At 44.9% G+C, this 26,575-nt stretch overlaps 1 protein-coding gene across 1 annotated transcript in view; it reads right to left on the bottom strand.

Annotated features, from left to right (window-relative positions):
- LOC134350954 (inactive carboxypeptidase-like protein X2) overlaps positions 1–26,575 on the bottom strand; it is a 129,896-nt gene that overhangs the window by 42,243 nt on the left and 61,078 nt on the right. The window contains exon 11 of the mRNA XM_063056826.1: positions 7,415–7,524. Within this exon, the coding sequence (XP_062912896.1) occupies positions 7,415–7,524 (110 nt within the window). The remainder of the gene's footprint in view (positions 1–7,414; positions 7,525–26,575) is intronic.

Genomic DNA, 26,575 nt, shown 5'->3' on the forward strand with positions numbered 1-26,575 from the left:
TAGAATAACTCAGCAGGAGATGGGCAGTATGACAACGATGAACACATCTGCGCTTAGAAGGCAAAACACAAAACGTTCTAGGCTTTCTTTGTAAACAGATTTCTATCTGGAGTTTATCATTTCCAGCCTTCACTGTTGGAACTGTCCCTGGGCTGAGGCAAAAAAAAACCTTGAAAGTATTAAAAGGCAAAACACAACAAAACTGGAGCAGGAATAGGGGCATGAGTCCTTAAAAAGCTGCCGCACTACTTAATACTGTAGGGTCCTGAGGCCTGACAAACCTGCCCCACTATTTAATGTTAAGTGTCGGGTTCTGAGGCCTTACAAACCTGCCCCACTATTTAATGTTAAGTGTCGGGTTCTGAGGCCTGACAAACCTGCCCCACTATTTAATGTTAAGTGTCGGGTTCTGACGCCTTACAAACCTGCCCCACTATTTAATGTTAGGAGTCAGGTCCTGAGGCCTGACAAATCTGCCCCACTATTTAATGTTAGGAGTCAGGTCCTGAGGCCTTACAAACCTGCCCCACTATTTAATGTTAGGAGTCAGGTCCTGAGGCCTGACAAATCTGCCCCACTATTTAATGTTAGGAGTCAGGTCCTGAGGCCTTACAAACCTGCCCCACTATTTAATATTAGGTGTCGGGTTCTGAGGCCTTACAAACCTGCCCCACTATTTAATATTAGGTGTCGGGTTCTGAGGCCTTACAAACCTGCCCCACTATTTAATATTAGGTGTCGGGTCCTGAGGCCTGACAAACCTGCCCCACTATTTAATATGATCAATGCTGGCCTCAACTCCTTTTCTGTTTTCCAGATCCCCCTATTTCTAAATCTATAAAATATTTATCCACCTTCACTTTAAATGATCTGGCTTCTACCATCCTCCAGTGCAGTGAATTCCAGATATTCTTGACCTCCTATGAGAAGCAATTTCCTCACATTTCAGTTTGAAATGACTGCTTTCTTATCTTGTTGCTACCTCCCCTCACTCGAAACGCCCTCACCAGTGAAAACATGCCAATCTCCTCATTAGGTTCTTGTACGTTTGAATAATGTCACCCCTTATTTGTTTAAATTGCAGAGAATACAGACTCAAACTCACTAGGCTCTGTTGGTACAATGATGCTCCTATCCCATGTGTTAGCCTGGTGACTGTCCTTCATACTGCCTGCTCTGTAACTATATCTCATTTTCAGGTAAAGGAGCAAAAACTGTCGTCAGTATCCCATGTTTGTTCTCACCAACACCCTGTACAACCGTAACCAAACCTTCCTATTCTTAACCTCCAACCCGTTTGCAGTAAAGCCTACATGTCATTTGCTTCCAAATTTGCTATCTAGGATCTGATTCAAGATCCCTCTGTACTTCAAGAATAATCTGTCCTTTGATTTCTTTTACTGAAGTGCATGACTTCATGCTTCCTCGCATTAAATCCCACAAACCCATCCTCTGCCCACTCACTCTATCTATCCGTATTCCTCTGCAGAGTCACATGGTATCCTGATCGCAACTTGCCCATCCGTATATTTTTCTGTGATCGGCAGATCTGGGAGCCTTACATACAGTTGATTCCTCATGGAAATGACTGGAAATAGTGAGCAACAGATCCCTGGCGTACTCCAGATTGAGTCTGAAAAGGACCCGTTTATTCCAACTTGCTGTTTTCTATAAGGCAGAAAGCTTTCAGTCCGTTTTAACGTACTTCCTCCGACATGGGCTTTCAATCTATGTACCAGTCTCTTACTTGGCCACTCTGTAAATCTAAATGCTCTACAGTTGCATGTTCCTCTCTATCACCTCGCCCTGTTGCATCCTCAAAGAAGTCAAGCAAATTAGTCAAACATGATTTACCTTTTGTGAAAGTTGACTAGGTTTAAATATACTTTGCTTTTGTAAATAATCAACTTTTTCCTCTCAGCAGCTTGGTTCTTTGAGGGTGCCATAGGTGGCGGGGGAGGAGGGTGCTGTTGCTGTAGTGGGGCTAAGCTCCCACTAGCTATTAAATGCTCCCAATGGTGTGTGAGGTTCAAATAGCCTCTGCTAACCAAGTCCAGCTCCTGGCCTTTATGTGTGGCTTAGCTACTAAGCGGAAAGAACCATTTATACTGACAGGAGAAGGGGCAAAGGAGGGTTACTTCTTTTTCTTATTTATTCGTCTATGGGATGTGGGTGTCATCATCTAAGCCAGCATTTATTGCCCATTCCTTGTTGCCCTTGAGAAGGTGGTGACGAGCTGCTTTCTTGAACCACTGCAGTCCCTGAGGTGTACTGGTGCCTTAAAACCAGATGGGGCTCATCAGCCGTGACTGACAGTTCACCTGGAAGGAAAACTCTGATCTCAAACCTCCGCTGCCTTACGGCTATACCCACTCATGGGGAAGGCCTTGGGAGTGAAGCCCAAGGGAAAAATCTGGAGCTGGAGTCCCTAAGGCAATCCTACGTTGAGTTCAGAGCTGATGAGCAACTCCTGTGATGCTGCTGGTGCCAAACGGTATCGGTCTCCGTTGTTCCTTTGGGTTCATCAGCTGTGCAGAGAGGGGGAGCCTGTTACATTGGCAACAGCTCGCTCTCCATATCGTACTGCCCTGGCTTGTGTACACTCCAACAACATAGACAGCTGGGACACAACATCCATGGTCGACCCTGCCCAGTGGAGAGTCTCCTCTTAGCATCTGTCTAATAATCACTGTTAAACTGACTGGCCTGTAGAACTCTGCCCTCAGTATGTAGTTCCCCGCCCTCAGCCTGTAGTTCCCTACCCTCAGCCTGTAGTTCCCTGCCCTCGGCCTGTAGTTCCCTGCCCTCGGCCTGTATAACCCTGCCCTCGGCCTGTAGTTCCCTACCCTTGGCCTTTCTCCTTTTTTTGAATGAGGGAGTCACATTGACTGTTTTTCAGACTTCTGTACCTTCCTGGAGTAGATGGGAGTTGACATTATCCTCAGACCTTGCCTGGTTCCTAACACTTTTGACACTTTCCACCCTGGATGATGAAATCTTTGTCCATGGGAACCCTGTGAATTATGCCTACTGTGCAGTGTGAGAGCTTTCTAAACAGCAACAGAGAAGACAGGTGAAGAGGACTAGGGTAGTGATAGGAGTTTCCATAGTTAGATGAATAGAGATGAGATTCTGTCAGCGTGGAAGAGACACCCAGATGATATGTTTCCTCCCAGGTGTCAGGGTGAGGGATTGGATTGGGTCCACGGCATTCTAAAAGGGGAAGGTGAGCAGCCAGAAGTCTCGGTACATATTGGCACCAAGGACAAAGGTAGGAAAAGGGAGGAGGTCCTGAAGAGTAATTTTAGGGAGCTAGATAGAAAGCTGAAAAGCAGGGCCACCAGGGTAGTAATCTCTAGATTGCTGCCTGTGCCACATGCCAGTGAGGGTAAGAAGAGGATGATTTGGCAGGTGAATGCGTGGTTGAGGGGCAGGGGTTCACATTTATGGATCACTAGGACTCCTCCTGGGGGAGGTACGAACTGAATAAACTGACAGGGTACACCTGAACCCAAGGGAGACCAATATCTTTGTGGGCAGGTTTGCTAGATCTGTTCAGGAGCGTTTAAACTAATTTGGTGGGGGGGATGGGAACCGGAGTGATAGGGCTGAGGATGGGGCAGTTGGTTTACAAACAGAGGCAATATGTACTGAGAATGCTAGTAAAGAGAGGCTAATGTTAGGGCAAAATTGCAGTCAACAGGATGAGTTGCAATGTAAAAGATGGACAAAATTGAAAAGGGTGATGAATTCTGGACTGGAGGTGCTATGTTTGAATGCACACGGTATACAGAATAAGGTAGATGAACTTGTAGCGTAGTTAGTGACAGGCAGGTATGATGTTGTGGGCATCACTAAGTTTTGACTGAGGGAAGATCATAGTTGGCAGTTTAACATCCAAGGATACATGTTGTATCAGAAGGACAGGCAGTTAGGCAGAGAGGGTGGGTGCTCAGCTGGTAAAAAATGAAACCAAATCCTTAGAAAGAGGTGACATAGGATCGGAAAGTGTAGAATCCTTGCGGGTAGAGTTAAGAAACTGCAGGGGTAAAAAGACCCTTATGGGAGTTATATTTAGGTTTTTGAATAGTAGCAAATATGTGGTTGACAAATTACAACAGGAGATAGAAAGGCATTTCAAAAAGGCAACAATACAGTGATGTTGGAGGATTTCAATATGCAGGTAGATTGGGAAAATCAGATTGCTGCTGAATCCCAAGAGGGGGATTTTGTAGAATGCGCATGTGCTGGCTTTTTAGAGCAGCTCATGGTTGGGGATCAGCTATTCTGCTGTTCTGGTTTAGGTGTTGTGCAATGAACCAGAATTGATAAGAGAGTTTAAGGTAAAGGAACCCTTAGGAGACAGTGATCATTATATGATAGAATTCACCCTGAAGTTTGAGAGGGAGAAGCTAAAGTCAGGTATATTAGTATTACAATGGAGTAAAGGGAATTAGAGGCATGAGGGAGGACATGGCCAGAATTGAAAGGAAAATAACACTGGCAGGAATGATGGCAGAGCAGCAATGGCTGGAATTTCTGGGAGAAATTCAGAAGGTGCAGGATAGATGTAGTATTCTAAAAGCAGGATAATGCAACCATGGCTAACAAAAGAAGACAAGACCAACATAAAATCCAAAGAGAGGGTATATTATGGAGAAAAAATTAGTAGGAAGTTAGAGAACTGGGAAGCTTTTAAGAACCAACAGAAGGCAACTAGAAAAGTCATAAGGGAAAAGATGGAATACAAAGATAAGGTAGCCAATAATATTAAAGAGGATATCAAAAGTTTCTTCAGTTACGTAGAGTATAAATGAGAGGTGAGAGTGGATATTAGACTGCTGGAAAATAATGCTGGAGAGGTAGTAATGGGGCACAAGAGAATGGGGGACAAACTGAATAAGTATTTTGCATCGGTCTTCACTTTGGAAGACACGAACAGTATGCTGGCCATTCTACAGTGTCGGGGCAGAAGTGAGTGAATTTACCATTACTAGGGACAAGGTGCTTGGGAAACTTGAAGGTCTGAAGGTAGATAAATCACCTGGACCAGATGATTCACACCCCAGGCTTCAGAAAGAAGTGGCTAAAGAGATTGTGGAGGCATTAGTAATGATCTTTCTAGAATAAACAGATCCTGGCATGGTTCTGGAGGACTGGAAAATTGCAAATGTAATTCCACTTTTCAAGAAGGGAAAGAGGCAGAAGAAAGGAAATTATAGGCTGGTTAGCCTGACCTCAGTGGTTGAGAAGATATTGAAGTCGATTGTTAAGGCTGTAGTTTTGGGGTACTTGGAGGCACGTGATAAGATAAGTTGCGGTCAGTATGGTTTCCTTAAGGGAAAAGCCTCAACAGAGTGGATATGGAGAGGATTCTTCCTAAGGTGCTGGAGTCTATGACCAGAGGACAGCCTCAGAATAGGGGGACATCCATTTAGAATGGAGATGAGGAGGAATTTCTTTAGCCAGAGTGGTGGATCTGTGGAATTTGTTGCCACAGGCAGCTGTGGAGGCCAAGTCATTGGGTATATCTTCAAAGAGCAGTGCATTAGGAAGGCAGCATCCATCATTAAGGATTCCCATGTCCCAGGATATGCCCTCTTCTCACTGTTACCATCAGGAAGGAGATACAGAAGCCTGAAGGCATACACTCAATGATTCAGGAACAGATTCTTCCCCTCTGCCATCCAATTCCTAAATGTACTTTGAACCCATGAGCATTACCTCACTACATTTTAATTTTTGTTATTTTGCACTTATTTTAACTATTTAATAGACATATATATATATATATATATATACACACACTTAATATGACTGTTTTTTCTCTATATTTATCATGTATTACATTATACTATCACAAGGGGTTGCTGGGAACAGACCCAAGTGCAAGACACAGACACTGAAGTACAAGGAACAGGACTTGACTAGAGTAGGGACGTGACAGGATACAGGCAAGGAGCAGGGACAAGAACGCAGACTAGGGCCAGGACATGGACTAGACACAGGGAACTCGGACAAGGAACTATGAACTAGGAGCCTGGGCTTGGACTCTGAGCCAGAGACTGGACAAGGACCCAGGACCTGGGTCTTGCCTCAGGCTCGGACCCCAGAACCAGGCAAGGACATGGCATGGCTACCAGACAGGACGTGGCTGGGGTCTTGGCTCTTGAACTTGGAGACAGGCTGGGGTCTTGGGTCTTGAGGCTGCAGGCTGGGGATCCTTGAGGCTTGGGTTCTTAGAGCTACTCCTGGGCAGGACACAGAACTTCACCCCACAGAGGCAAGGACAGGAAGGGACAGACCCAACCACAGCTGCTTACCCGACAGAGGCAAGGGACAGGAAGGGAGCTCAATCCAGGGTGGCTCTGAGTCTCAGGGCAGCCAGCAACCTTGGCTGACTACAGAAACAGCCAAATCCATACCACAATGACTACTCCAACAAGTGGCAACAAGGCTCCATGAAGCAGTGGTCCTCTAACCAGGCCTAGAGATCACAAATGGTTTCACTAGCCTTCCACCAGCAGGTTGCTCCAAGGGGGACTGACAAGACAAACCAGCAGCTCACACTCAACCCCAAGGCTACTTATATTCCAAGCCCCAAGATGGGAATCAGGTGCCTATGCTTAACTCAATCAAAACAAGGGACAGCTGGAAGACCCGGAGTCCTGAGTCCACGGACTGGACCGTGAACTGGAATGCGGGCTTCACGGACCGGACCATGACATGTACTGCTGCTGTAAAGTTAACAAATTTCATGACATGTGCCAGTGATATTAAATATGATTCTGATTCTGATATTTAATGCAGTGGTTGATAGGTTCTTGATTAGTCAGGGCATGAAGGATTACTTGGAGAAGGCAGGAGATTGGGGCTGAGAGGGAAAAGGTCGGCCATGATGACATGGTGGGGCAGACTCGATGGGCCAAATGGCCTAATTCTGCTCCTATATCTTATGGTCTAAACACTGAGGCAATTATTAAAATGTGATCAAATAAAAAGTGTTCTGATATATCTTGGATGAAGCAAATAACTCTTGTTTAGTACTTGAGCAGTTTGTCAGAAAGATTTATAATGACTGGTTGCACTTGAATATGTTTTCTGGTGCAGGGAAACAAGATGTTTTTCATTAGCTGCTTTCTGGACTTGGTTTTTGTGATTTTTTTTTTGTTTCATGCTACATTCTTATGAACAGAAAGCAGCTTGAATCAAAATAGCACAAATTTCCGGTTGTGTCATAAGAATACTAGAAAATAAGTCTTTCAGCCTCTCAAATCTGCCCTGCTTTCAATATGAACATGGCTAATCTCCTCAGACTTCAGCTCCTTTTCTGTGCCAGATGTCCAGAGCCTGAACTCTCCCATCTTTCCAGAACTAGAAGTAGCAACTTCGAACAAGCCAGAATTGGTATTACCTGCATATTAAGTCGAACACGTTGAGGACCAAGTCCATGTCGAAGGACAGATGATGATAATAATTGGTCATCAGCTACTTTGTGGGACTCAAGACCCAGAGGAGGACATTCTGAAAAAGAGAAACGGAAACAACAGATGAACTAGAACTGGGAGAATTGGAATTTGACTGACTGTACACAAAGTCACTGCTCAGTGTGGTCTATAGAATTTGTAATTTCTCTCAATTAATCTCCTCCTGAATTGCCTAGGTATTAGAGGTACTGAAAAATATCCTCAAATATAATCTCTTATGGTAAGAATAGAAACTTCTGCTGTAGAATTATAGAGTACTACAGAATAGAAACAGGCCCTCAGAAATGTAGAAACGTAGAAAACCTACAGCACAATACAGGCCCTTCGGCCCACAAAGCTGTGCCGAACACGTCCTTACCTTAGAACTACCTAGGCTTTACACATAGTCCTCTATTTTTCTAAGCTCCATGTCTCATGCATCCAGGAGTCTCTTAAAAGACCCTATTGTATCCGCCTCCGCCACCATTGCTGGCAGCCCATTCCACACACTCACCACTCTCTGCATAAGAAACTTACCCCTGACATCTCCTCTGTACCTACTCCCCAGCACCTTAAAACTATGCCCTATCATGCTAGCCATTTTAGCCCTGGGAAAAAGCCTCTGACTATTCACACGATCAATGCCTCTCATCTTCTTGTACACCTCTGTCAGGTCACCTCTCACCCTCTGCGCTCCAAGGAGCAAAGGCCGAGTTCACTCAACCTATTCTCATAAGGCATGCTCCCCAATCCAGGCAATATCCTTGTAAATCTCCTCTGCACCCTTTCAATGGTTTCCACAGCCTTCCTGTAGTGAGGCGACCAGAATTGAGCACAGTACTCCAAATAGGGTCTGACCAGAGTCCTATCTAGCTGTAACATTACCTCTCAGCTCTTAAACTCAATCCCATGGTTGATGAAGGCCAATGCACCATATGCCTTCTGAACCACAGAGTCAACCACTCAAAGTCCATAGCTTTGAGTGTCCTATGGACTTGGACCTCAAGATCCCTCTGATTCTTCACACTGCCAAGAGTCTTACCATTAATGCTATATTCTGCCATCATATTTGACCTACCAAAATGAATCAGATCACACTTATATGAGTTGAACTTAGGCCCATCTATTCTGTGCTGAACTATTATTCTATCTAGTCCCGTTGAGTTATACCTGGACTATAGCCTTCCTCTCCATGTACTTATGCAAACTTCTCCTAAATGTTGAAATTGAACCCACTTCTACCACTTGTTCTGGCAGCTCGTTCTACACTCTCACCACCCTCTGAGTGAAGAAGTTTCCCCTCATGTTCCCTTAAACATTTCACCTTTCACCCTTCACCTATAACCTCTAGTTCAAGTCACTCAACCTCAGTGGAAAAAGCGTTCTTGCATTTACCCTATCTGTATCTCTCATAATTACTGCATGTGCATGTAACGAGAGCTGTATAACTCATCTCCTTCTACCTTAGGCCACGAACTTATCAATCACCCCTGCTGTGGACCACCTGGAGGTCCAAGACGCTCTTGTTATATGCACGTGCAGTTCAACTCTTTGAGTGATAATGCAGAAAGTTTGAAGTTAATAACTCATCTCCTTCTACCTTAGGCCACGAACTTATCAATCACCCCTGTTGCGGACCACTTCTACAAAGAAGGGATCCGTGTGCTCCACAACTGCTGCACTAAGTGTGTACATGTAGGAGGGGACTATGTTGAAAAATAAATGTGCTAGGTTTTCTGAAATTGACTCTTTCTATCTTAGGCCACAAACTTATCAATCACCCCTTGTAGCTGCTTTGTTTGTGAGCATCTGCATTCATCTTCATTGTTAGAGCACGTCAGCATCTCCACTTATCTGACTTGCATGTTCATAGATGTATTCAGCTATTCTATGAGACCAGGCTAATGGTGGCTGATCAAAATGGTATTTGCACATATCGGGACCAGCTGCTGCCTGGATGTTCACTTGGGACCAGCAAATCTGAATCTGGCCTCTCAGTAGTGATTATCACTTGCATACGTCTGCTCCTTCAGGATGGGGAGCCACAGTAACCGTTAGTGCAACACTTTTACAGCCTGGGGTGTTGGAGTTCAAAAGTTCAAATCTGGTGCCCTCTGTAAAGAGTTTGCACGTTCTCTGGGTGACAATGTGGCTCTCCTCCAAGGGCTCTGCTTTCGCCCCATAGTCCAAAGAAATAGCAGTTAGTAGGTGAATTGGTCATTGCAAATCCTCCTGTGATCAGGCTATGGTTAAATAGATGGGTTGCTGGGTGGCATGGCTCATTTGGCTGGAAGGGTCTATTCTCCTCCGTATGTCTAAATCATGGGTCGGCAACCTTTTTGCCTCTGTGGGCTGGATCGCGTTTAATGAGTGGACGGTGGGCCAGATAAATGCCATAAAAAACTTGAAGTATGGGAATTATCCATTTAAATACATCTAGTTATGTTGTGCCTCAAATTAATGAATAACACACACTAGAAATCATTTGTGCTTAACCAAGGATGCCAATTAGTAATCAAAGAACTCAGTTTAGTTGCAATTTATTTCAATCAAGGCATCTTTTGAATCTATTAAAAGGACACAAAGAATCTTTAAACATAAAACATATGAACGTGATACATTGAATGGTGGTACAAAGTAAATTACGTATAATAAAAAAAGAAAATTTTAAAGCAAACAAACTTGATGCTGTTTGTTGCTTGAAAGCTTCTCAATATTGGGTGTCAGACTTGTTGATGCCAAGAGCAAGACATTGTCCAGATGGGCATCAGTCAATCTTGTTCTCAAATGGTTCTTGGCATGCTTCATTTTTGAAAATAATTGCTCACACAGATAAGTACTGCCAAACAATGATGCCATCTTTTTTGCATGGTCCACTAAGTTAGGATACTTCCCACTTGGATGAATGTATTTTCTACAGAAGTCAAGCACTGACACATCTTCAGAATGAAATTTCGATCTCAATATGTCATCACACTGCATCTCAATCAATTCCATTTGAAAAATTTCTGATGCAGTGTCCACTTTTTAAGACAATATGTTTTGAGACTTCACGGCTGGCAGGGGCATTTCCTTCATTTTCACTGCTTTTCTTGGCAAAAAATGACGTTTGTTTTCCGAAACTAGCCTTCATTCGCTCAACTTCATCTTTCCTTGCTTGCTCAGTAAACTTGTTAAAATTTCCACTATGGTGGGTCTCTTAATGTTGCCTGATATTTGCCACCTTCTTCACAGCAACGTTTTCTAGGCTAATGAGAGAAACTGGTCCCCAGCTTGCTCGATGAAGAAGTAATCTAGTGTCCAAGTGTGTTGGAAATTTCGGCACTCAGTGCCTGCATTTTGCATTCATTGCCATTGGAATTTTTTTCTTCGATTTTATTTCGAAACGCAAGTTATTCAACAAGTATCGTAGCACATGTAAATATCTGGATATTTAGCATGGATTTCTTGTTAAAACATAGTGACTCCGTTTCTGTTTACAAATTTGAACGATCCCATCTGAAAACCTGCGCGTGCACGGAAAGTATCTAATACATATTAATAAGGTAGTCTGCCTCCCCGTCATTCGTATATACCAGTGTTTGGTTTGGAACAAAACGGAACTTGGGGCCAGTGTAACAAGACACCACGCATGCCCATCAGTGTGGTCGCGTGAAACACTCAGAATAAGGAAAAATCGCTCGCGGGCCAGATAAGCATAGTATCCCAATATTTGCTTGCGGGCCGTAGGTTGCCTATCCCTGGTCTAAATATATAAACAAGGAAAATAACTATTAAAATTCAAGATTCAAGGTACATTTATTATCAAAGAATTTATAAATTATGCACCTTGAGATTTGTCTGCTTACAGGCAACCACAAAGCAAGAAACTTGAATAACCCAATTTAAAAAAAGACCAAAAACGACTACCACTATGCAGAGAAAGAGAGAGAGAGAAAAAAAAACACATCGTGCCAACAATGCTGCAGATATTCATTAACTTCCAGTGATCTGAGAGTGACTCACAGAGACACTGCGTATAGCAGTAAATTGCTGCAATGCCTGCAGACGAATAACTCCTGAATAACTCATTCAGGTCAAAAATTAATATGAGTAAGGTCAATGGGGAAAAAGTTTAATATGCCTCAATGTGCTCATTTGAGTTAAGAAATATCTGTGAATGAATAATTTTAAAACCACTGTTTACTCATGCTGAGTCTAGCTCATCAATAATCAACAAATTCTTTCTTTACTGAATCATTGCAGCCTCCAGGACTCCACATCTGCCAGTCAGATGTGGTACTAACAAAGTCATTACAAATGCAAGCTTGTTGGTCAATCAACCACTGGAAAAAATCATGGAAGGTTAAAAACAGGTGTGACGAGAATACACATAGATTAAAATGTAGCTGTCCTGTGCTGGCACCGGTGGGATCAGCAGTTGGTCTGCCACCTGTCTTCAGGAGAGAGAGAGATAAGGAAAACAATGGAGCAGCATTTGGAGATGTGTAATGAGAGAGTAACAGAAGGAGAGAGCTGTCAAGTTCGGCTCCCCCTTTGAACCCTGAACTGTTTGAAGTGATGGACAGGCGATACCCCAGCAAGGGGATAAAGAGGGACAGGTTCGCTAAGGCAAGACACACATGACACCCGAGGTAACGAGACCCTGGAAGCGGTGCGTCTCTCACAAGTCGGTGGGAAGTTTTGGAAGGCCGGTTGCGGGACCAGGCCATAGACGCACAGGGTGGAAAGGCACGATCGGCGGGAACCTGGTGTGTGTCCACCCTTGCCTGGCTGCCGGGTTCACCGCAAAGAAACGATCGCATCTGGAAACGGAGGGGTCACGGTCAGTGACCTCAGATGACATCACAAAGGGCTCACCCGAAAGCTGACTGCGAAGGTCTGTGTGTGGAAGACGTTTTGAATATTCATTCGTTTTGCTCTCTCTCTCCTTCCCTCCACTGTCTGCGAACTGAACTGAACTAAATTGAACTGAACTTTGCGTCACTTTGAAACTGGTCATTTACCCCTAGACAATGATAGAGCTTGATTGATCCTGTTATCTTAATTCTGTGTACATGTGTGTTTACCATTGCTGAACTGTTGCATTTATTATCCTTTTGATTAGAGTACTGTGTTGCTTGTTTCTTTAATAAAACTTACTTAGTTCTAGTAATCCAGACTCCAACTGAGTGATCCATTTCTGCTGGTTTGGCAACCCAGTTACGGGGTACGTAACACAGGAAACTGGAGACAACCTTGGTGATTGAGCCCAAGAGTAATTTAGCACCAAAACTGTGGCAGTGGAGCAATGAACTGCTACATGAAGTAGTATCTACAGACAGGGAACCAGTGCTACCTGTAAAAAAACAGTAGCGGCAGAGCCCTGTGCTACTATTCAAGAGAATGTTTAGCAGTACAATGCTGAATTGCTGCAAGGAAAAAGCATGCACGATAATGACGTACTATCACTGATGTATCACTCCACTCAAGGACGTTACAACTTGGTTAACAGCGAACTGAAGCAGCTTTACAGTGGGTAAAAAGCATCTCATTGTTATCCAGATGGCTTAGTGATCTTTCCAAGTATGCTCTTCGTTGACTCTTTAGCAGCAAATTCAGAGACCTGTGAAGTCATTCACTAGATGGGAGGTAATGTCTGTGGCTGCAGATTTGACCTGCTGTAGTTGTAATCGAGGGTATTTGATTCTCTCGTTTGCAACAACCGACGAGCCATTCCTTAGGAATACCCACAGAACTGCACCCATAAAAATCGCCCTTCTCTGCTGCCATTGTCTTTTGCTTGATCACAGGTACAACCATCCTCTCCAAGAAAGTGACATCCATCATTAAGGACAATCACCATCCGGGAAATGCTCTCTCCTCATTACTACCACTTGGGAGGAATACAGGAGCCTGAAGACCCAGACTCAACAATTCAGAACCAGCTTCTGAGGAACCACTATTCCTCTTCAATGTTATATATATATTTGTAACTTATACCAGGTTTTATGTTATGCACTGTACTGTCTCTGCAAAAGAACAAGTTTCGTGACATATGTTAGTGATCATAAACCTGATCAAATGTAGCTTCAATGGTCACATATATCCTTGGACAGAATTTTACTGCATTGCATTGTCTTTGCTGTTTTTGGTACAATGTCCCTTATTGAGACCAATTACAGCAAATTCTGATTCTCAGAGTTCTAGTATTGATATCAGACAGAACAGTTTTTTTCTTGTTTAGAGATACAGTGTGGTAACAGGCCCTTCCTGTCCACTCTGCGCGGTTATACCCGTGTGACCCATTAACCTACTAACCCATATGTTTTTGGAACATGGGCGGAACTTGGGAGAACATCCTCACAGCCAGCAGTGGAACTGAACCCAGACCACCAGCACTTCAACAGCATTACAGCCAGCAGTGGAATTGAATCCAGACCACCAGCACTGTAACAGCATTACAGACAGTGGTAGAATTGAATCCAGGCCACCAGCACTGTAACAGCTTTACAGACAGTGGTGGAAATGAACCCAGACCACCAGCACTTTAACAGCATTACAGACAGTGGTGGAAATGAACCCAGATCACCAGCACTGTAACAGCTTTACAGACAGCGGTAGAATTGAATCCAGACCACCAGCACTGTAACAGCATTACAGACAGTGGTGGAAATGAACCCAGATCACCAGCACTGTAACAGCATTACAGACAGTGGTGGAAATGCACCCAGATCACCAGCACTGTAACAGCTTTACAGACAGTGGTAGAAATGAACCCAGAACACCAGCACTGTAACAGCATTACAGACAGTGGTGGAAATGAACCCAGATCACCAGCACTGTAACAGCTTTACAGACAGTGGTGGAACTGAACCCAGACCACCAGCACTGTAACAGCATTACAGACAGTGGTGGAAATGAACCCAGACCACCAGCACTTTAACAGCATTACAGCCAGCAGTGGAACTGAACCCAGACCACCAGCACTGTAACAGCATTACAGACAGTGGTGGAAATGAACCCAGACCACCAGCACTGTAACAGCATTACAGACAGTGGTGGAAATGAACCCAGACCACCAGCACTGTAACAGCATTACAGCCAGCAGTGGAACTGAACCCAGACCACCAGCACTGTAACAGCATTACAGACAGTGGTAGAATTGAATCCAGGCCACCAGCACTGTAACAGCTTTACAGACAGTGGTGGAAATGAACCCAGACCACCAGCACTTTAACAGCATTACAGACAGTGGTGGAAATGAACCCAGATCACCAGCACTGTAACAGCTTTACAGACAGCGGTAGAATTGAATCCAGACCACCAGCACTGTAACAGCATTACAGACAGTGGTGGAAATGAACCCAGATCACCAGCACTGTAACAGCATTACAGACAGTGGTGGAAATGAACCCAGATCACCAGCACTGTAACAGCTTTACAGACAGTGGTAGAAATGAACCCAGAACACCAGCACTGTAACAGCATTACAGACAGTGGTGGAAATGAACCCAGATCACCAGCACTGTAACAGCTTTACAGACAGTGGTGGAACTGAACCCAGACCACCAGCACTGTAACAGCATTACAGACAGTGGTGGAAATGAACCCAGACCACCAGCACTTTAACAGCATTACAGCCAGCAGTGGAACTGAACCCAGACCACCAGCACTGTAACAGAATTACAGACAGTGGTGGAAATGAACCCAGACCACCAGCACTGTAACAGCATTACAGACAGTGGTGGAATGAACCCAGACCACCAGCACTTTAACAGCATTACAGACAGTGGTAGAATTGAATCCAGGCCACCAGCACTGTAACAGCTTTACAGACAGTGGTGGAAATGAACCCAGACCACCAGCACTTTAACAGCATTACAGACAGTGGTGGAAATGAACCCAGATCACCAGCACTGTAACAGCTTTACAGACAGTGGTAGAATTGAATCCAGACCACCAGCACTGTAACAGCATTACAGACAGTGGTGGAAATGAACCCAGATCACCAGCACTGTAACAGCATTACAGACAGTGGTGGAAATGAACCCAGATCACCAGCACTGTAACAGCTTTACAGACAGTGGTAGAAATGAACCCAGAACACCAGCACTGTAACAGCATTACAGACAGTGGTGGAAATGAACCCAGATCACCAGCACTGTAACAGCTTTACAGACAGTGGTGGAACTGAACCCAGACCACCAGCACTGTAACAGCATTACAGACAGTGGTGGAAATGAACCCAGACCACCAGCACTGTAACAGCATTACAGCCAGCAGTGGAACTGAACCCAGACCACCAGCACTGTAACAGCATTACAGACAGTGGTGGAAATGAACCCAGACCACCAGCACTGTAACAGCATTACAGACAGTGGTGGAAATGAACCCAGACCACCAGCACTGTAACAGCATTACAGACAGTGGTGGAACTGAACCCAGACCACCAGCACTGTAACAGCATTACAGACAGTGGTGGAAATGAACCCAGACCACCAGCACTGTAACAGCATTACAGAAAGTGGTGTAACTGGACAAGGACCACCAGCACTTTAGCAGCATTACAGATAGTGGTGGAACTGAACCCAGACCACCAGCACTGTAACAGCATTACAGACAGTGGTAGAAATGAACCCAGACCACCAGCAATGTAACAGCATTACAGACAGTGGTGGAAATGAACCCAGACCACCAGTACTGTAACAGCATTACAGCCAGCAGTGGAAAGGAACCTAGATCATCAGAATTGTAACAGCATTAACGCCAGAAGTGGAATTAAACCCAGACCACCAGCACTGTAACAGCATTACAGCCAGCAGCAGAATTGAATCCAGACCACCAGCACTGTAACAGCATTACAGACAGTGGTGGAAATGAACCCAGATCACCAGCACTGTAACAGCTTTACAGACAGTGGTAGAAATGAACCCAGACCACCAGCACTGTAACAGCATTACAGCCAGCAGTGGAACTGAACCCAGACCACCAGCACTGTAACAGCATTACAAACAGTGGTGGAAATGAACCAAGACCACCAGGACTGTAACAGCATTACAGCCAGCAGTGGAAATGAACCTAGATCATCAGAATTGTAACAGCATTACAGCCAGAAGCAGAATTGAATCCAGACCACCAGCACTGTAACAGTATTACAGACAGTGGTAGAAATGAACCCAGACCACCAGCACTGTAACAGCATTACAGACAGTGGTGGAAATGAACCCAGACCACCAGCACTGTAACAGCATTACAGCCAGCGGTGGAAATGAACCCAGACCAGCAGCACTGTAACAGCTTTACAGACAGTGGTAGAAATGAACCCAGACCACCAGCACTGTAACAGCATTACAGCCAGCAGTGGAACTGAACCCAGACCACCAGCACTGTAACAGCATTACAAACAGTGGTGGAAATGACCCAAGACCACCAGGACTGTAACAGCATTACAGCCAGCAGTGGAAATGAACCTAGATCATCAGAATTGTAACAGCATTAATGCCAGCAGTGGAATTAAACCCAGACCACCAGCACTGTAACAGCATTACAGCCAGAAGCAGAATTGAATCCAGACCACCAGCACTGTAACAGCATTACAGACAGTGGTAGAAATGAACCCAGACCACCAGCACTGTAACAGCATTACAGACAGTGGTGGAAATGAACCCAGACCACCAGCACTGTAACAGCATTACAGCCAGCGGTGGAAATGAACCCAGACCAGCAGCACTGTAACAGCATTACAGACAGTGGTGGAAATGAACCCAGACCACCAGCACTGTAACAGCATTACAGACAGTGGTGGAAATGAACCCAGACCACCAGCACTGTAACAGCATTACAGAGAGCAGTGGAACTGACACCCAGACCACCAGTACTGTAAGAGTATTACAGCCAGCAGTGGAACTGAACCCAGTCCGCCAGCACTGTAACAGCATTACAGACAGTGGTAGAAATGAATCTAGACCACCAGCACTGTAACAGCATTAAAGCCAGATGCAGAATTGAATCCAGACCACCAGCACTGTAACAGTATTACAGACATTGGTAGAAATGAACCCAGACCAGCAGCACTGTAACAGCATTACAGACAGTGGTGGAAATGAACCCAGACCACCAGCACTGTAACAGCATTACAGAGAGCAGTGGAACTGACACCCAGACCACCAGTACTGTAAGAGTATTACAGCCAGCAGTGGAACTGAACCCAGTCCGCCAGCACTGTAACAGCATTACAGACAGTGGTAGAAATGAATCCAGACCACCAGCACTGTAACAGCATTACAGCCAGATGCAGAATTGAATCCAGACCACCAGCACTGTAACAGTATTACAGACAGTGGTAGAAATGAATCCAGACCACCAGCACTGTAACAGCATTACAGACAGTGGTGGAAATGAACCCAGACCACCAGCACTGTAACAGCATTACAGCCAGCAGTGGAACTGAAAACAGACCACCAGCACTGTAACAGCATTACAGAAAGTGGTGGAACGGAACCCAGACCACCTGCACTGTAACAGCATTACAGACAGTGGTAGAAATGAATCCAGACCACCAGCACTGTAACAGCATTACAGACAGTGGTAGAAATGAACCCAGACCACCAGCACTGTAACAGCATTACAGCCAGCAGTGGAACTGAACCCAGACCACCAGCACTGTAACAGCATTACAGACAGTGGTGGAAATGAACCCAGACCACCAGCACTGTAACAGCATTACAGACAGTGGTGGAAATGAACCCAGACCACCAGCACTGTAACAGCATTACAGACAGTGGTGGAAATGAACCCAGACCACCAGCACTGTAACAGCATTACAGACACTGCTGGAAATGAACCCAGACCACCAGCACTGTAACAGCATTACATCCAGCAGTGGAACTGAATCCAGACCACCAGCACTGTAACAGCATTACAGACAGTGGTAGAAATGAACCCAGACCACTAGCAATGTAACAGCATTACAGACAGTGGTGGAAATGAACCCAGACCACCAGCACTGTAACAGCATTACAGCCAGCAGTGGAAATGAACCCAGATCACCAGAACTGTAACTGCATTACAGCCAGCGGTGGAAATGAACCCAGACCAGCAGCACTGTAACAGCATTACAGACAGTGGTGGAAATGAATCCAGACCACCAGCACTGTAACAGCATTACAGACAGAAGCAGAATTGAATCCAGACCACCAGCACTGTAACAGTATTACAGACAGTGGTAGAAATGAATCCAGACCACCAGCACTGTAACAGCATTACAGACAGTGGTGGAAATGAACCCAGACCACCAGCACTGTAACAGCATTACAGAAAGTGGTGGAACGGAACCCAGACCACCAGCACTGTAACAGCATTACAGAAAGTGGTGGAACTGGACCAGGACCACCAGCACTGTAACAGCATTACAGACAGTGGAAGCACTGAACCCAGACCACCAGCACTGTAACAGCATTACAGAGAGCAGTGGAACTGACACCCAGACCACCAGTACTGTAAGAGTATTACAGCCAGCAGTGGAACTGAACCCAGTCTGCCAGCACTGTAACAGCATTACAGACAGTGGTAGAAATGAATCCAGACCACCAGCACTGTAACAGCATTACAGAAAGTGGTGGAACTGGACCAGGACCACCAGCACTGTAACAGCATTACAGACAGTGGTGGAAATGAACCCAGACCACCAGCACTGTAACAGCATTACAGAGAGCAGTGGAACTGACACCCAGACCACCAGTACTGTAAGAGTATTACAGCCAGCAGTGGAACTGAACCCAGTCCGCCAGCACTGTAACAGCATTACAGACAGTGGTAGAAATGAATCCAGACCACCAGCACTGTAACAGCATTACAGCCAGAAGCAGAATTGAATCCAGACCACCAGCACTGTAACAGTATTACAGACAGTGGTAGAAATGAACCCAGACCACCAGCACTGTAACAGCATTACAGACAGTGGTGGAAATGAACCCAGACCACCAGCACTGTAACAGCATTACAGCCAGCAGTGGAACTGAACCCAGACCACCAGCACTGTAACAGCATTACAGAAAGTGGTGGAACTGGACCAGGACCACCAGCACTGTAACAGCATTACAGACAGTGGAAGCACTGAACCCAGACCACCAGCACTGTAACAGCATTACAGACAGTGGAAGAATTGAACCCAGACCACCAGCACTGTAACAACATTACAGAATGTGGTGGAACTGGACCAGGACCGCCAGCACTGTAACAGCATTACAGACAGTGGTGGAAATGAACCCAGACCACCAGCACTGTAACAGCATTACAGACAGTGGTGGAAATGAACCCAGACCACCAGCACTGTAACAGCATTACAGACAGTGGTGGAAATGAACCCAGACCACCAGCACTGTAACAGCATTACAGACAGTGGTAGAAATGAACCCAGACCACCAGCACTGTAACAGCATTACAGACACTGCTGGAAATGAACCCAGACCACCAGCACTGTAACAGCATTACAGCCAGCAGTGGAACTGAATCCAGACCACCAGCACTGTAACAGCATTACAGACAGTGGTAGAAATGAACCCAGACCACCAGCACTGTAACAGCATTACAGACAGTGGTGGAAATGAACCCAGACCACCAGCACTGTAACAGCATTACAGCCAGCAGTGGAAATGAACCCAGATCACCAGAACTGTAACTGCATTACAGCCAGCGGTGGAAATGAACCCAGACCAGCAGCACTGTAACAGCATTACAGACAGTGGTGGAAATGAACCCAGACTACCAGCACTGTAACAGCATTACAGAGAGCAGTGGAACTGACACCCAGACCACTAGTACTGTAAGAGTATTACAGCCAGCAGTGGAACTGAACCCAGTCCGCCAGCACTGTAACAGCATTACAGACAGTGGTAGAAATGAATCCAGACCACCAGCACTGTAACAGCATTACAGACAGTGGTGGAAATGAACCCAGACCACCAGCACTGTAACAGCATTACAGACAGTGGAAGAATTGAACCCAGACCACCAGCATTGTAACAGCATTACAAAAAGTGGTGGAACTGACACCCAGACCACCAGTACTGTAAGAGTATTACAGCCAGCAGAGGAACTGAACCCAGTCTGCCAGCACTGTAACAGCATTACAGACAGTGGTAGAAATGAATCCAGACCACCAGCACTGTAACAGCATTACAGACAGTGGAAGAACTGAACCCAGACCACCAGCACTGTAACAGCATTACAGACAGTGGTGGAAATGAACCCAGACCACCAGCACTGTAACAGCTTTACAGACAGTGGTGGAAATTAACCCAGACCACCAGCTCTGTAACAGCATTACAGACAGTGGTAGAAATGAACCCAGACCACCAGCACTGTAACAGCATTACAGAAAGTGGTGGAAATGAACCCAGATCACCAGCACTGTAACAGCTTTACAGACAGTGGTAGAATTGAATCCAGACCACCAGCACTGTAACAGCATTACAGACAGTGGTGGAAATGAACCCAGACCACCAGCACTGTAACAGCATTACAGCCAGCAGTGGAACTGAACCCAGACCACCAGCACTGTAACAGCATTACAGAAAGTGGTGGAACTGGACCAGGACCACCAGCACTGTAACAGCATTACAGACAGTGGTGGAAATGAACCCAGACCACCAGCACTGTAACAGCTTTACAGACAGTGGTGGAAATGAACCCACATCACCAGCACTGTAACAGCATTACAGAAAGTGGTGGAACTGGACCAGGATCACCAGCACTGTAACAGCATTACAGAAAGTGGTGGAAATGAACCCAGACCACCAGCACTGTAGCAGCATTACAGACAGTGGTGGAAATGAACCCAGACCACCAGCACTGTAACAGCATTACAGCCAGCAGTGGAACTGAACCCAGACCACCAGCACTGTAACAGCATTACAGACAGTGGTAGAAATGAACCCAGTCCACCAGCACTGTAACAGCATTACAGACAGTGGTAGAAATGAACCCAGTCCACCAGCACCGTAACAGCATTACAGAGAGCACTGGGACTGAACTGGCAGTGTAATAGTGTTACACACAGCAGAAGAATTGAACCCAGATTATTGGCATGTAATAGAGCTACACTAACCACAAAAGTACATTTGTTGACTGTGTGGTATTTTTACAACTGACAAATTCAGATCACATTCATTAGGTAAACAGGTTGCACAATGAAAGGTCGTTGTTTCATTTTAAATTTCAAGATAATTTAAGTTGGTCAGGAGTACGCATGTAGCCATACTTGTAATACGGCTTGCTTGTAGAGAAACAGAGCAAGTTATGTAAATGCAGAATAATGTACAACCACATAAATATTTAAAGCCTTGAGATGATTAATGCTGCATAGCTGTAGTTCACAGCAGCGTCTAATTCTAACAGATTTTCAGCTTTGTGATTGAATGATATAATTGTATTTATGTTTTTGAAGTCCCTCCAGAATGCTTGTGAAATATTTGGTTAAACTTTCCTCTTTCAATTGCTACTACCTTGAGTCAATATCCAGGAACTACCTGATGCACAGAATGGCTGTCTGGTACAATATAGCCAGTACATTGGCGTGCCAGCTAATGCAGTTGCCTGACATCTGCATAGAATTAACATGCTCTCCTTGTGAATGCATGGATTTCCACTGGGTGCTCTGGTTTCCTCCATCCCAAGGGTGTACTGATTGCTACTAAAAATTACTTCTTAATGTAAGTACATGGCAAAATACTCAAAGGGGAGTTGATGTGCTTGTATCAGAGAGTATAAAATGGATACGCAAGAGACTACTGATGCTGGAGAGCATTCTTACTGGCTGCATCACTCTCTGGTATGGGGGGTAGTTACTGCAAGGATCAAAAGAGGCTACAGAAAATTGTAAAATTAGTCCACTCCATCTTGGGTACTAGCCACTGTAGTATCCAAGACATCTTCAAGGAGCAGTGCCTCAGAAAGGCGGTGCCCAATATTAAGGACCCCCCATCGCCCAGGGCATGCCCTCTTCTCATTGTTACTGCCGGGGAGGAGGCACAGAGGCCTGAAGGCGCACACTCAGCTTCTCCCCCTCTGCCATCCGATTCCTAGATGGACATTGAACCCGTGAACACTACCTCACTTTTATTATTTCTGTTTTTGCACTATTTTAAATTTAACTATTAAGTAATTAAGTTAAGAGGAGAAGATGGCGGCATGACGCAGCTTGCAGCAGCCACTCCGGTGATGAATATCTGTTATCTGTCAAGTAGGGTGCTGTGCACAATCCTGATTTGATGGAGACAGACGTGAGAGCACGGAGGAACATCTGGAGAAACTTCTGAAATGCCTTCTTCGCTGCCACTGCTACTGTGTGATCCAGAATCTCCGGAGAAGGCCCCGAGTCCTCGGCTTTGCTTGTTGCTCAGCGGCCGGGGTGGGGTTGAAGTGCTCGGCAGAGATGGTGCTTGGTGCTTGGTGTCGGAGGGCTGGTTGGAGGCTCAAAGTTTTCGGACGGACTCAGAGTCAGCTGTGATCGGGTGCTTTCAATGCATCAGCAGTTGTTGGTGCCTGGAGGTTTATGGCAGGGAGAGTTTCTCCCTTTTGCCACCTGCTATTGGGACTATCAGGAGTCGATCGGAAATTTGAGACATTTTTTTTACCATGCCCATGGTCTGCTCTTTATCAAATTAGATTAGATTATGAAGACACGCAGTCCTCTTTTATTGTCATTTAGTAATGCATGCATTAAGAAATGATACAATATTTCCTCTGGTGTGATATCACAAAACCCAGGACAGACCAAGACTGAAAAAACTGACAAAACCACATAATTATGACATATAGTTACAACAGTGCAACAATACCATAACTTGATGAAGAAGTCCATGAGCACAGTAAAAAGTTCAAAGTCTCTCAAATGTCCCACATCTCACGCAGACGGGAGAAGAAAGAAAAACTCTCCCTGCCATACCCGACCACAATCCGTCTCTGAGTCATCCGAAAACTTCGAACCTCCGAATCAGCTCTCCGACACCGAGTACTGAGCGCCATCTCTGTCCGAACGATTCGACCTCAATCTCGGTCGCCAACAGCAGGCAAAGCCGGAGATTTTGAGGCCTACCCTCCGGAAGATACTCGACCGTGCAGTAACGACAGCTACGAACGATTATGGTATTGCTTTGCACTGCTGTAACTATATGTTATAATTATGTGGTCTTGTCAGTGTTAGTCTTTGGTTTTTTTTGTGATATCACTCTGGAGGAACATTGTATCATTTCTTAATGCATGCATTTCTAAATGACAATAAACAAGAACTGAGTGTCCTCATAATCTAATCTAATCTAAAATATATATACTTACTGTAATTCAGTTTTTTTCTATATTTCTCATGTATTGCATTGTACTGCTGCCACTAAGTTAGGAAATTTCATTTCACATGCTGGTGATATTAAACCTGATTCTGGTTCTGAAATTTGGAGCAGTGACCGAAAAGAGTGGAGGAACTCAGCGGATCAGGCGACATCTACGGAGGCAAATGGACTGTCAACATTTCGGGTTGAGATCCTTCATCTGGATTGGACGGGTACAGGGGAACAAAAAGAGGGTCATCGGAGTAGCTGAGATATCTCAGTGGCAGCCAGCATCTATTGGGCAAGTGGCCTCCTTTGGGCTGTAATAAGTATGGTTTTCTGCCTAGTATTGGTCTGTAGAACCAGAAGAGTTAAAATCCACAGTAATACGTTCAGATACTTCTTGTTGGCACATCAGTATTATATTATTTTAGTTCTGACCTGAGATTAACGTGGAGGTAGGGTGCATGGGGGTGGGTGATCACTGAGAGGGGGTGTTTTAAAGCCAGCAACAGCACAACAGCTTCTAAACTCTGAATAAACATTGACTTTGTGAGTGGGTAATATCACTGCAGTGCCCATGAACGAAAGCTGGCAGAGGAAATCGAAAACATTAAAGCCTTGAGAGAATGCAAACATGGTGTATTATAAACTGTACAAACAGGCTGCTCTACTCACCACTCAACAGTAATTTCACGGGGAAGGGTTTATAACTGCAGCAACACACACAAAATGCTGGAGGAACTCAGCAGGCCAGGCAGCATCTGTGGAAAAAAAGTACAGTCGACGTTTCGATGCTGCCTGATCCGCTGAGTTCCTCCAGCACTTTGTGTGTGTTGCTCGGATTTCCAGCATCTACAGATCTACTCTTGTCTATAATTCTATAGTTTTCAATTTTACTTGGTAGATTCTTCTGCTGAGATACTGAAACAGCAACAACCCAAACAACTGCCTGTATGCTCAGGTGGCTGAAATGTCCTTGATAAAGCCTGTGAGAGATTCAGCATACAGTCTTGCCATTCAAAATCATAGAGAAATGCATTGCCAGCTGGTGAAGCAGCATTTGGCTTGTCAAGCTAGCAGAGGGCTTTAATTTTTGCAAATATTCAGAAACATTCTGAAACAATTAAAATTGAAACCTAGTTTTTACAATTTTGACAAGCTAAAATAAATAAATACGAGTACAAGAAATCAACAAAAAAACCCCACTGAGTTACTGAATGAAAGCTACTTACTATAAATGTAACCGCCCAGTAATGGTGCAACTCTATAAACCCTGGTTAGACCACACTTGGGGTATTGTGTTCAGTTCTGGTCACCTCATTATAGGAAGGATGTGGAAGCTTTATAGAAGGTGTAAAGGAGATTTAACAGGGAGTAGCCTGGACTAGAGAGCATGCCTTATGAAGATAGGTTGAGAGAGCTTGGGCTTTTCTCTTTGGAGCAAAGGAGGATGAGAGATGACTTGATAGAGGTGTACAGATGATGAGGCATAGATCGACTGGATAGCCAGAGACTTTTACCCAGGGCCGAAATGGCTAATACAAGGGGGTATAATTTTAAGATGATTGGAAGGAAGTATAGGGGGATGTCAGAGGTAAGTTTTTTACTCATAGAGTGGTGAGTGTCTGGAATGCTCTGCCGGGGTAGTGGTGGAGGCAGCTACATTAGGGGCATTTAATAAACTTTTAGATAAGCACATGAATGATGGAAAAATAGAGGGCTATGTAGGAGGAAAGGGTTAGATTGCTCTTACAGCAGCTTAGAAGTTCAGCACAACAATGTGGGCTGAAGGGCCTGTACTGAGCTCTTCTATGCTCTACGCATGTTCTTTTGAATTCAGAAGAATGGGTGTAGCAACCAGAATTCTGGACTATTGTTGCTGAGCTGTGAGTTCAAATCCGACCATGGTAGCTCAAGTACGAGGGGTGATTGATAAGTTTGTGGCCTGAAATAGAAGGAGTCAATTTTAGAAAACCTAGCACATTTATTTTTCAACATACATAGTCCCCTCCACGACAGTTGGACTAAGTGTGTAAATGTAGGCAAAACAAATGTGTTAGGTTATCTAAAATTGACTGTCTACCTTAGGCCACGAACTTACCAATCACCCCTTGTAATTAAAAAATATTCAGTTAAGAAGGTGGGGTCAGTACTTATACAGAAACATCTCCAAAAGGAGCCCATCTGGTTCATTAATGTTCTTCAGGGAAGGAAATCTCATTTTCTGTTAGCCAGTCAGGCCCGTATGTGACCCCCAGACCCACCAATGCAACTTCCAGGCCAATTCAGCTGCAGGTTGGCACAGACAGAGGCAGTCGCATCAAATAAGTAAACGGTCCAAAAATTACCTCTTTCCCCTCCCTCAATTCCTTGCCAGGCTAAGGGCAAACAGTTAGCTGTAACGTTGGAACAACAGACGTAACTGACCGTGTGAAAGTTTCAGGACCTCTACGTTAGTGCACGTACATACACAAGCTCCAAATTTCACAATGATATGGAAATAATTTTAATCTAGAGATGCAGCATGGCAATGGACCCTTCCAGCCCAACGACTCCGCGCCACCCAATTGCACCCAGGTGACCTATTAATCCACAACCACATGTATCTTTGGGCAGGAAGAAGCCAGTGTGGCCACAGTGACAGCATACAAACTCCTTACTGAAAGCGGTGGGAATTGAACCAGGAGCGCTGGCACTGTCTTGGTGTTATGCTGACCACAACGCTACCGTGCTGCCGTCTGCGTGGAAAGTGTCCGCACAGCGTGGTGAATACTGCATGGGGTTCAAGAACCATTACTA

This window comes from Mobula hypostoma, chromosome 8, assembly GCF_963921235.1.
Source record: "Mobula hypostoma chromosome 8, sMobHyp1.1, whole genome shotgun sequence".
NCBI lineage: Eukaryota > Metazoa > Chordata > Chondrichthyes > Myliobatiformes > Myliobatidae > Mobula > Mobula hypostoma.